Here is a 13175-nt window from a genome sequence, read left to right on the forward strand (position 1 = left end):
GAGCTGCCACCTTTCATTGTATCTGGTGGCTGATACACACTGAGATTTTGCCAAGGTTATTGTATGTAACTTTAAATAATCCCACCTGCTCTAGTCCGAGATGATTTTGCTTTGTTACCCTTGTAGAACTGTGACCAATTTCAGCTGGTTTGGGTATTTGCTTCATGTCTGTTTAGCTTCAGCCTCCCTTGCACATCTGGAACAACTTGATATTTGTTTAAACTCTTGTGAAATGCATAGTTCAGGATCTAGTGCCACAGAGGTGAGGAAGCAACTTTCTTACTCAGCTTGGAGCAAAAATAAGCTTCAGTAAATCAGAGGGGTAAGAGGGAGTGAGCACTGCTGCTGGGGAGGGGTAAGAGGGAGTGAGCACTGCTGCTGGGGAGGGGTAAGAGGGAGTGAGCACTGCTGCTGGGGAGGGGTAAGAGGGAGTTAGCGCTGCTGCTGGGGAGGGGTAAGAGGGAGTGAGCGCTGCTGCTGGGGAGGGGTAAGAGGGAGTGAGCACTGCTGCTGGGGAGGGGTAAGAGGGAGTGAGCACTGCTGCTGGGGAGGGGTAAGAGGGAGTGAGCACTGCTGCTGGGGAGGGGTAAGAGGGAGTGAGCACTGCTGCTGGGGAGGGGTAAGAGGGAGTGAGCACTGCTGCTGGGGAGGGGTAAGAGGGAGTTAGCGCTGCTGCTGGGGAGGGGTAAGAGGGAGTGAGCGCTGCTGCTGGGGAGGGGTAAGAGGGAGTGAGCACTGCTGCTGGGGAGGGGTAAGAGGGAGTGAGCGCTGCTGCTGGGGAGGGGTAAGAGGGAGTGAGCACTGCTGCTGGGGAGGGGTAAGAGGGAGTGAGCACTGCTGCTGGGGAGGGGTAAGAGGGAGTGAGCACTGCTGCTGGGGAGGGGTAAGAGGGAGTGAGCACTGCTGCTGGGGAGGGGTAAGAGGGAGTGAGCACTGCTGCTGGGGAGGGGTAAGAGGGAGTGAGCACTGCTGCTGGGGAAGGGTAAGAGGGAGTGAGCACTGCTGCTGGGGAGGGGTAAGAGGGAGTGAGCGCTGCTGCTGGGGAGGGGTAAGAGGGAGTGAGCACTGCTGCTGGGGAGGGGTAAGAGGGAGTGAGCACTGCTGCTGGGGAGGGGTAAGAGGGAGTGAGCTCTGCTGCTGGGGAGGGGTAAGAGGGAGTGAGCACTGCTGCTGGGGAGGGGTAAGAGGGAGTGAGCACTGCTGCTGGGGAGGGGTAAGAGGGAGTGAGCTCTGCTGCTGGGGAGGGGTAAGAGGGAGTGAGTGCTGTTGGGGAGGGGTCTGGAATGCACTGCCTGAGAAGGTGGTGAAGGCAGGTTCAATTGAAGCATTCAAAAGGGAATTAGACAGTTATATGAAAAGGAAGAATGTGCAGGGTTACAGGGAGAAGGCAGGGGTGTGACATTAGGTGAATTGCTCTTTCGGAGACCTGGTGCAGACACAATGGGCCGAATGGCCTCCTTCTGCACTGTAACAATTCTGTGATTCTGTGAGAGGGTGGTGGAAGCAGATTCAATTGAGAAATTCAAAAGGGAATTGGATAATCTTTTTTTGAATTTGTTCATGGGATGAGAGCATCACTGGCAAGGCCAGCATTTATTGCCCATGCTGGAGAATAGCCAATGTTGTTCCTTTGTTTAAGAAGGGTGGTAAGGATAATCCAGGAAATTATAGGCCGGTGAGCCTTACGTCAGTGGTAGGGAAATTATTAGAGAGGATTCTTCGGGACAGGATTTACTCCCATTTGGAAATAAGCGAACTTATTAGCGAGAGACAGCATGGTTTTGTGAAGGGGAAGTCGTGTCTTACTAATTTGATTGCGTTTTTTGAGGAAGTGACGAAGATGATTGATGAGGGAAGGGCGGTGGATGTTATCTATATGGACTTCAGTAAAGCCTTTGACAAGGTCCCGCATGGCAGACTGGTGCAAAAGGTGAAGTCACACGGGATCAGAGGTGAGCTGGCAAGATGGATACAGAACTGGCTCAGTCATAGAAGACAGAGGGTAGCAGTGGATGGGTGTTTTTCTGAATGGAGGGATGTGACTAGTGGTGTTCTGCAGGGATCAATGCTGGGACCTTTGCTGTTTGTAGTATATATAAATGATTTGGAGGACAATGTAGCTGGTCTGATTAGTAAGTTTGCGGACGACACAAAGGTTGGTGGAGTTGCGGATAATGATGAGGATTGTCAGAGGATACAACAGGATATAGATCGGTTGGAGACTTGGGTGGAGAAATGGCAGATGGAGTTTAATCCAGACAAATGTGAGGTAATGCATTTTGGAAGGCCTAATGCAGGTGGGAAGTATACAGTAAATGGCAGAACCCTTAGGAGTATTGACAGGCAGAGAGATCTGGGCGTACAGGTCCACAGGTCACTGAAAGTGGCAACGCAGGTGGATAAGGTAGTCAAGAAGGCATGCGGCATGCTTGCCTTCATTGGTCGGGGCATAGAGTATAAAAATTGGCAAGTCATGTTGCAGCTGTACAGAACCTTAGTTAGGCCACACTTAGAATATTGCGTGCAATTCTGGTCGCCACACTACCAGAAGGATGTGGAGGCTTTGGAGAGGGTACAGAAGAGGTTTACCAGGGTGTTGCCTGGTCTGGAGGGCATTAGCTATGAGGAGAGGTTGGATAAATTCGGATTGTTTTCACTGGAACGACGGAGGTGGAGGGGCGACATGATAGAGGTTTACAAAGTTATGAGCGGCATGGACAGAGTGGATAGTCAGAAGCTTTTTCCCAGGGTGGAAGAGTCAGTTACTAGGGGACATAGGTTTAAGGTGCGAGGGGCAAAGTTTAGAGGGGATGTGCGAGGCAAGTTCTTTACACAGAGGGTGATGAGTGCCTGGAACTTGCTGCCGGGGGAGGTGGTGGAAGCAGGTACGATAGCGACGTTTAAGAGGCATCTTGACAAATATGTGAATAGGAAGGGAATAGAGGGATATGGACCTCGGAAGTGCAGAAGGTGTTAGTTTCGGCAGGCATCAAGATCGGCGCAGGCTTGGAGGGCCGAATGGCCTGTTCCTGTGCTGTACTGTTCTTTGTTCTTAATTGCCCTTGAGAAACTGAATGGCTTACTAGGCCATTTCAGAGGACAGTTAAGTGTCAACCACATTGCTGTGGGTTTGGAGTCACATGTAGGCCAGACCAGGTAAGGACAGCAGATTTCCTTCCCTAAGGGGCATTAATATCTGAAGAGAAAAAGAAATTGCGGGGCTGTGGGGAAATGGCGGGGAAGTGGGACTAGGTGAGTTACTCTTCCAGAGAGCTAGCACGGACACAATGGGCAGAATGGCCTCCTTCTGTGATGTATCTATGATTCTCCGTCTTTCCCTTTCTCCAAATCTGGAAACTCACCATTTCCCTGCGGTTTTAATTCAGGTTCTCACTTTGCCGTTTGATGCAGTGCATTTAGTTGGATGGTGTGCCTGTGACTGTAAAATGTGTCAGCGCTGAGGATTGGGACATTGTTTCTGCTTTTTGTTGGCATAGAGCACTGGCAGGTACAGCCTGGCCACGGTATTGCCGTCGAGCACTGGCAGGTACAGCCTGGCCACAGTATTGCCGTAGAGCACTGGCAGGTACAGCCTGGCCACGGTATTGCCGTCGAGCACTGGCAGGTACAGCCTGGCCATGGTATTGCCATAAAGCACTGGCAGGTACAGCCTGGCCACGGTATTGCCATAAAGCACTGGCAGGTACAGCCTGGCCACGGTATTGCCATAAAGCACTGGCAGGTACAGCCTGGCCACGGTATTGCCATAAAGCACTGGCAGGTACAGCCTGGCCACGGTATTGCCATAAAGCACTGGCAGGTACAGCCTGGCCACGGTATTGCCATAAAGCACTGGCAGGTACAGCCTGGCCACGGTATTGCCATAAAGCACTGGCAGGTACAGCCTGGCCACGGTATTGCCATAAAGCACTGGCAGGTACAGCCTGGCCACGGTATTGCCGTCGAGCACTGGCAGGTACAGCCTGGCCACGGTATTGCCGTCGAGCACTGGCAGGTACAGCCTGGCCACGGTATTGCCGTCGAGCACTGGCAGGTACAGCGTGGCCACGGTATTGCCGTCGAGCACTGGCAGGTACAGCCTGGCCATGGTATTGCCGTCGAGCACTGGCAGGTACAGCCTGGCCACGGTATTGCCGTCGAGCACTGGCAGGTACAGCCTGGCCACGGTATTGCCATAAAGCACTGGCAGGTACAGCGTGGCCACGGTATTGCCGTCGAGCACTGGCAGGTACAGCCTGGCCACGGTATTGCCGTCGAGCACTGGCAGGTACAGCCTGGCCACGGTATTGCCGTCGAGCACTGGCAGAAATATGCTTTTCTGTTCCCAGCACCAAGCAGGGGTTTAGTTCCCAAATCATGCTCATGACGTCTTTGAGTGGGTTTGCATTTCAAATTGTCTTTATTGTCAATAGGCTGATTGTATGAGCTCTGAGACGATAGACATTGAGTTGAAACTGTCTGAAGCATTCTCACATTTCAGCCTGACAGCTGGGCATTTACTCCATCACAGGAGAGAGGAGGAAAGACCACTCTAACTGCCTGATGTTTTGGAGTTAGACAAGGTACACATCAGAAGTAGGGAGTGTGCCATTGAAATGACCCAATAATTTGAGTATTTGCAAAAAGTTATTTATCCTCCATCTTCATTCCTGAATTTTGGTTCCTTTATTTTCAGTCACTCTTTTCCCCCCTTTTCCATATCCTGCACTCTGGAATGTTCTGATAATGTGAAAGGTGCTACATGAATGTAACACGTAGCAGGAGAGAAAGGGATAGCTTACTCTTGTCATTTGGGCCTGATTTGAACTCTGTGAGTGAATGGGTTTTGAGTGAGTTCAAATCTTGCCAATGCCTCAGTCAGGTATATCTGTTCCAGCGATCGGGCCTTAAACTTTGATCGGTTTCATCTCCGAGGGTTGTGTGACTTTGGAACTCTCTGTCTCAGAAGGTGGTGGAGGCGGGGTTATTGAATATTTTTAAGGTGGAGGTAGATAGATTCTTGTTGGGCAAGGGAATCAAAGGTTATCGGGGGTAGATGGGAGAGTGGAATTCGAAACACAAACTGATCAGCCATGATCTTATTGAATGGCAGAGCAGGCTAGAGGGGCCGAATGGCCTCCTTCTGCTCCTAATTTGTATGTTTGTACTCAGCTTTTGACACAAATAGCCACGGGGAGTTTAGGCGGTTTGCTTCTGGGATTGTTATTTGTTATTTCAGATTTTTTATTGGCAGGATAACCTCTTTAAAATCTTTCTCTTTAAGGTATTGTAGGTGTGTTTGTTTTGAATGGTTTTCTGTCTTCTTTCCTTGTAGTTCTTCCTGTGCATTGTTCCTGGATACAGTCCTTTCCTGAAGTGAAGATGATGCAGTTTGGACCAATGCTGATCTTCACCAGCCTTCTCGGAGCTGCGTGTGCCCTCAATGCCTTTGCCCCCCAACACGGCCCCTCTGATCCTTGTTACGATGAGGGAGGGCAGCCTAAGCGATGTATTCCTGATTTTGTCAATGCTGGTTTTGCCAGAGAGGTGCAGGTGTCCAGTACATGTGGGAGGCCTCCTAACAGATACTGCTTCTTTAATGAAAAGTTAGGCGTGAAGACTAAGATGTGTCAAATCTGTGATGCTTCAAATCCTAGGAGCGCACACCCTGCCAGCTATCTGACTGATTTAAGCAACCTTCACAATCTCAGCTGTTGGCAGTCGGAAGAGTTTTACAATCCTCGACAAAATGTTACTCTCACTCTCTCTCTGAACAAGAAATTTGAAATCACTTATGTCAGTTTGCAATTTTGTTCTCCTCGGCCAGAATCTATGGGAATATTTAAATCGATGGACTATGGGAAAACTTGGGTTTCCTTTCAGTATTATTCTTCACAGTGCCGGAAAATGTACAATAAACCCAACAAAGCAATCATCTCCAAACAGAATGAGCAAGAAGCTCTGTGCACAGATGGATACACTGACCTCTACCCTTTGACAGGAGGACTCATTGCGTTCAGTACACTGGATGGCCGTCCCTCTGCCCAAGACTTTGACAACAGTCCAGTCCTGCAGGACTGGGTGACTGCCACTGACATTCGAGTGGTGTTCAGCCGACCTCACCTCCCACGGGAGCTGGAAAGACATTACAGTGGCCGAGATGGGAAGGAGGACGAGGCAAGTGTGAATGGAGAGTCCTACCATTACGCCGTGGCTGACTTGCAGGTTGGTGGGCGCTGCAAATGCAATGGACACGCTTCACGCTGTGTCAAGGACAAAGAAGGGAGTCTGATTTGTGACTGCAAACATAACACGGCTGGTCCAGAGTGCGACAGATGCAAACCTTATCACTATGACCGACCGTGGCAGAGAGCGACAGTTCGAGAGGCTAACGAGTGCTTGGGTAAGTCCAACGTGTGGAAATTAATGTGATTATTGATGCCTCCCAGCCTTCATAGCCAACCTATTGGTTAGTTAATACGAGAGGCTTATTTTTAATCATTCATGGGATGTGGGCGTCGTTGGCTAGGCCAGCATTTATTGCCCATCCCTAATTGCCCTTGAGAAGGTGGTGGTGAGCTGCCTTCTTGAACCACTGCAGTCCATGTGGGGTAGGTATACCTACAGTGCTGTTAGGAAGGGAGTTCCAGGATTTTGACCCAGTGACAGTGAAGGAACAGTGATATAGTTCCAAGTCAGGATGGTGTGTGACTTTAGGGGAACTTGCAGGTGGTGGTGTTCCCATGTATTTGGTGCCCTTGTCCTTCTAGTTGGTAGAGGTCGCAGGTTTGGAAGGTGCTGTCTAAGGAACCTTGGTGTGTTGCTGCAGTGCATCTTGTCGATGGTACACACTGCTGCCACTGTGCGTCAGTGGTGGAGGGAGTGAATGTTTGTGGATGGGGTGCCAATCAAGCGGGCTGCTATGTCCTGGATGGTGTCGAGCTTCTTGAGTGTTGTTGGAGCTGCACCCATCCAGGCAAGTGGAGAGTATTCCATCACACTCCTGACTTTTGCCTTGTAGATGGTGGACAGGCTTTGGGGAGTCAGGAGGTGAGTTACTTGCCTCAGGATTCCTATCCTCTGACCTGCTCTTGTAGCCACGGTATTTATATGGCTACTCCAGTTCAGTTTCTGGTCAATGGTAACCCCTAGGATGTTGATCGTGGGGGATTCAGCGATGGTAATGCCATTAAATGTCAAGGGGAGATGGTTAGATTCTCTCTTGTTGGAGATAGTCATTGCCTGGCACTTGTGTGGCACGAATGTTACTTGCCACTTATCAGCCCAAGCCTGGATATTGTCCAGGTCTTGCTGCATTTCTACACGGACTGCTTCAGTATCTGAGGAGTATCTCAGGCTGTGCCATTCTCGATCCTAAACACTCGCTGCATAAAAAGGTTTTTCCCTCATGTAGCCTTTGTTTTTTTTTTTTGCCAATCATCTTAAAGCAGTGTCCTCTGGTTCTCGACCCTTCTGCCAATGGGAACAGTTTCTCGCTATCTACTCTGTCCAGATCTTCCTCAAGTGTGGTGCCCAGAATTAGACACAATTCTCCATTTTAGGTGGAACCAGTGCTTTATAAAGGTTCACCATAACTTCCTTGCTTTTGAAGAAGAGTTCTGATGAAGGGTCACTGACCTGAAACGTTAACTCTGCTTCTCTCTCCACAGATGCTGCCAGACCTGCTGAGTATTTCCAGCATTTCTTGTTTTTATTTCAGATTTCCAGCATCTGCAGTATTTTGCTTTTATTTGTACTCTATGCTTCTACTTTATAAAGCCCAGGATTCCCTATGCCGTATTAACCACTTTCTCAACCTGTGCTGTCACCTTTAGTGATTTGTGTACACATACACCCAGGTCCCTCTGCTCCTGCTCCCCCTTTAGAATCGTATCCTTTATTTTATATTGCCTTTCCCTGTTCTTCCTCCCACTTCTTTGCATTAAATTTCCTCTGCCATATGTCTGCCTATTCCAACAACCTCTTGTTCTCTTGAAGCCTATTTCTGTCCTCACAGTTCAAATACTTCCAAGTTTTGTGTCATCTGCAAAGTTTGAAATTGTGCCCTGCCCACCCAAATCTAGATCATTAATTTTATATCAAAGCAGTGGTCCTAACCCTGGCCCCTGGAGAACCGCACTATCTACCTTTCCCTAGTCCGAGAAACAACTGTTCACCACTAAACTCATTTCCTGTTACTCAGCCAATTTCATATCCATGCTGCTTCTGTCCCTGTTATTCAATGGGCTTTAACTTTATGACAAGCCTGTTATGTGGCACTTTATCAAATGCCTTTTGGAAATCCACGTACACCACATCAAACGCATTACCCTCATCAACCCTCTCTGTTACCTCTTCAAAAAACTCAAGCTAGTTAGTTAAACACACTTTGCTCTTAACAAATCTATGCTGACTTTCCTTAACTAATCCACCCTTGTCCAAGTGACTATTAATTTTGTTTTGAATTATCATTTCTAAAAGCTTTCCCACCACTGAGGTTAAACTGACTGTCCTGTAGTTGCTGGGTGCATCCTTACACCCTTTTTTGAACAAAACTATAACATTTGCAATTCCCTAGTCATCTGGCACCATCCAGGTGGTGGAGAATTGGAAGATTATGGACAGTGCCTATACAATTTCTGTCTGTACTTCCCTCTGCATCCTCTAATGCATCTGATCCTGTTCTGGTGACTTATCAACTTTATGTACAACCAGCTTTTCTAATATCCCCTCTTTATCAATGTTTAGCCCATCCAGTATCTCAACTATCTCCTCTTTCACTGTGGCTTTGGCAGCATCGTTTTCCTTGGTAAAGACAGATGCAAAGAACTCATTTAATACCTCAGCCATGCCCCCTGCCTCCATCTGTAAATCTCCTTTTTGGTCCCTAATCAGCCCCACTCCTCCTTTTACTACTTATATGCTGATAGAAGGCTTTTGCATTCGCTTTTATGTTAGCTGCCAGTGTTTTCTCATACTCTGTCTTTGCTTCTCTTATTTTACTTCCTCTCTGAACTTTCTATTTTCAGCCTGGTTCTCAGGTGTATTTGCAACCTGTCATGTGCACCTTTTTTCTGCTTCGTCTTATTCTCTTGCTCTTTCAACATCCAGGGAACTCCCCACCGTGGCCCACACGTGCAACACAAAGAACCATGGACTCAAAGCTCAGTGACTCTCTTTCCCATTGCTTTCTATCAACAACTTGTATTTATATAATGTAATAAAACGTCCCAAGGCACTTCACAGGAGTGTTATTAAGCACAATTTGACACAATCACATAAGGAGATATAAGGACAGACGGCCAAAAGCTTGGTCAAAGAGGTAGATTATAAGCAGCGTCTTAAAGGAAGAAAGAGTTGGGAGCTGGAGAGGTTTAGGGAGGGAATTCCAGAGCTGAGGGTCTAGGCCACTGAAGGCACGGTCACCATTGGTGGAGCAATTAAAATCGGGGATGTGCAAGAGGTCAGAATTGGAGGAGTGCAGAGATCTCGGAAGATTGTAGGGCTGGAGAAGGTCAGAGATAGGGAGGTGTGAAGCCACAGAGGGATTGGAGTACAAGGATGAAACTTTTAAAACTGAAGCAATTTTGGATAGGGAGCCACTCAGCGAGCAGAAGGATGATGGGTGAAAGGGACTTGGTGCAAGTTAGGATACGGGCAGTAGAGTTTTGAAACTCTTGCCGCTTTCTGCCCTTTTGCTATTACTATTGAGTCAATATTAGGATAATTAAATTCCTCCATTGCAACTCTCTGTAATTTCCTTGCAAATTTGTTTCTCTATATCGTTCCCACTTGTTGGAAGCCTATGGAATATACCCAGTAGTGTAATGGTTCCTCTATTGTTTCTCAGCTCTAACCAAATAGATTCTGTCCTTGACCGTTGTGGACACCCTCTCTCCCCAGCACTGTAATGTTCTCCTTAATCAATTATGTTACCCCTCCTCCTCTCTTTCCTTCCCTATCTTTCCTGAACACCTTGTATTCAGGAATATTTAGTACCCAGTCCTGTCCTGTTTTGAACCAGGTCTCTGTTATAGTCATGACATCATATTCCCATGTGGCTATCTGTGCCTGCAGCTCACCATCTTATTTACCACACTCCGTGCTTTCACATACATGCACAGTAACCCTAATTTAGATCTTATTACATTCCCTCTTACTCTGGCCCCACCTAATGCCTTACTATTTCTTACTGTAATGCAATCTGTCTCTCCCAATTCTCTGTGCACCTTGATTTTCCTCTCTAATGTTACCTCCTGGTTCCCATCCCCCTGCCAAGTTAGTTTAAAGCCTCCCCAATAGCACTAGCAAACACCCCACAAGGACATTGGTCCAGGCTCTGTTCAGGTGCAACCCATCTGGCCTGTACATAGAAACATAGAAAAAAATAGGATAAGGAGTAGGTCATTTGGCCCTTCGAGCCTGCACCACCATTCAATACGATCATGGCTGATCATCCAAACTCAGTACCCTGTTCCCGCTTTCTCCCCATATCCCTTGATCCCTTTAGCCCAAAGAACTATATCTAACTCTTTCTTGAATATATTTAATGATTTGGCCTCAACTGCTTTCTGTGGTAGAGAATTCCACAGGTTCACCGCTCTCTGGGTCCCATCTCACCCAGAACCAGTCCCAATGTACCAGGAATCTAAAGCCCTTCCTCCTGCACCATCTCTCCAGCATTCATCTGCTCTATCCTCCTATTTCTATACTCACTAGTGCATGGCACATTAAGTTAGGAGGGACAGCAAGCTATACAGATAGGAATAGGAAGTCACTAAGGGGCATAGACAGATTAACTGAGTGGACAAAATTCTGAAAGATGGAGTTCAAAGTGAGCTAATGTGATGTTATCCACTTTCAACCCAAGAAGGATGAGTTGAAGTATGTAGAGGAGCAAAGAGATTTGGGAGTTCAAGTTACTCAAATCATTTAAAACTAGATGACGGATACAAAAACAATTAAGACAATTGAAATGTTGAATCATTGAAAGTGGCAGGGCAGGTTGAGAAAGTGGTTAAAAAAGCATACATGATTTATTCATAAATAAAGGCAAGAGGGACGATAGTGTAGTAGTAATGTTACTTGACTAGTAATCCAGGGACCTGCTGTAATGCTCTGGAGACATGACAGCTGGCGGAATTTAAATTCAATTAATTAATAAATTCAATTCATTAATAAAAATCTGGAATGAAAAGCTCATCTCAGTAATGGCACCATGAATCTATCATCAATTGTTGTAAAAACCCATCTGGTTCACTAATGTCCTTGAGGGAAGGAAATCTGCCATCCTTACCTGGTCTGGCCTCCATGTGACTGCAGACCCACAGCAATAGCAAGACCAGCATTTGTTGCTCATCCCTAATTGCCCTTGAGAAGGTGACAGTGACCAACTGCAGTCCATGTGGTGCGGGTATACACAAGGTGCTGTTAGGGAGGGAGTTCCAGGATTTTGACCCAGTGACAAAGAAGGAACAGCGATATATTTCTAAAGTCAGGATGTTTGGACCAAGGCTGTCATGAGGTCTTGAGCTGAGGGCACTGGCAGAACACAAACTGACCATCAGTGAGCAGGTTATTGCTGAGCAAGTGCCGCTTGATAGCACTGTCGACAACACCTTCCATCACTTTTCTGATGTTGAGAGTATACTGATGGGGTGGTAATTGGCTGGATTGGATTTGTCCTGCTTTTTGTGGATAAAAACATAGGAACGCAGGAGTAGGCCATTCAGCCCTTCGAGCTTGCTCCACCATTCTAGATCGTGGCTGATAGTCTATCTCAACACCATATTCCTGCACTATCCCCATGTCCCTTGATGTCATTAACAACTAGAAATCTATCGATCTGTCTTGAACTTACTCAGTGACTGAGCCTCCACCCCACCCTCTGGAGCAGAGAATTCCAAAGATTCACCACTCTCTGAGTGAAGAAGTTCCTCCTCATCTCAGTCCTAAATGGCTTGTCCTTTATTCTGAGATTGTGTCCCCTGGTTCTAGACCCCACAGCCAGGGGAAACATCCTTTCTGTATCTACCCTGTCCATCCCTTTAAGAATTTTGTAAGTTTCTATGAGATCGCCTCTCATTCTTCTAAACACTAGAGAATACAGGCCCAATCTCTCCTCATAAGACAATCCCGCTATCCCAGGAATCAGTCTGGTGAACCTCTGCTGCACTCCCTCTATGACATGTATATCCTTCCTTAGGTAAACAGACCAGAACGGCACACAATATTCCAGGTGCAGCCTCACCAATGCTCTATATAATTGAAGCAAGACTTCACTACTCCTGTACTCAAATCCTCTTGCGATAAAGGCTAACATACTATTTGCCTTCCTAATTGCTTGCTGCACCTGCATGTTAGCTTTCAGTGTCTCATGAACATGGACACCCAGGTCCCTTTAGACGTCAACACTTTTCAATCTCTCACCATTTAAGAAATACTCTGCACCTCCGTTCCTCCTACCAAAGTGGATAACCTCACACTTATCCACATTATATTCCATCAGCCATGCTCTTGCCCACTCACACAGCCTGTCTAAATCACCTTGAAGCTTCCTTGCATCCTCCTCACAACTCACATTCCCACCAAGGTTTACAAAGAGAACAAAGAACAAAGAAAATTACAGCACAGGAACAGGCCCTTCGGCCCTCCAAGCCTACGCCGATCCAAATCCTCTATCTAAACCTGTCGCCTATTTTCTAAGGGTCTGTATCTCTTTACTTCCTGCCCATTCATGTATCTGTCTAGATACATCTTAAAAGACGCTATCGTGCCCGCGTCTACCACCTCCGCTGACAATGCGTTCCAGGCACCCACCACCCTCTGAGTAAAGAACTTTCCACGCATATCCCCCCTAAACTTTTCCCCTTTCACTTTGAACTCGTGTCCCCTTGTAATTAAATCCCCCACTCTGGGGGAAAAAGCTTCTTGCTATCCACTCTGTCTATACCTCTCATGATTTTGTACACCTCAATCAGGTCCCCCCTCAACCTCCGTCTTTCTAATGAAAATAATCCTAATCTGCTCAATCTCTCTTCATAGCTAGCGCCCTCCATACCAGGCAACATCCTGGTGAACCTCCTCTGCACCCTCTCCAAAGCATCTACATCCTTTTGGTAATGTGGCGACCAGAACTGCACGCAGTATTCCAAATGTGGCCGAACCAAAGTCTT

The 13175-nt window shown here is 47.3% G+C and overlaps 1 protein-coding gene across 2 annotated transcripts in view; it reads left to right on the plus strand.

Moving 5' to 3' along the window:
- Nucleotides 1–13175, plus strand: part of LOC137383589 (netrin-3-like) — an 856663-nt gene that overhangs the window by 11198 nt on the left and 832290 nt on the right. For both annotated transcript variants that reach the window (XM_068056746.1, XM_068056745.1), the window contains exon 2: nucleotides 5336–6403. In XM_068056746.1, coding sequence (XP_067912847.1) covers nucleotides 5383–6403 — 1021 coding nt within the window. In that variant the 5' untranslated portion in view covers nucleotides 5336–5382. The remainder of the gene's footprint in view (nucleotides 1–5335; nucleotides 6404–13175) is intronic.

Source organism: Heterodontus francisci, chromosome 24 (assembly GCF_036365525.1).
Source record: "Heterodontus francisci isolate sHetFra1 chromosome 24, sHetFra1.hap1, whole genome shotgun sequence".
NCBI lineage: Eukaryota > Metazoa > Chordata > Chondrichthyes > Heterodontiformes > Heterodontidae > Heterodontus > Heterodontus francisci.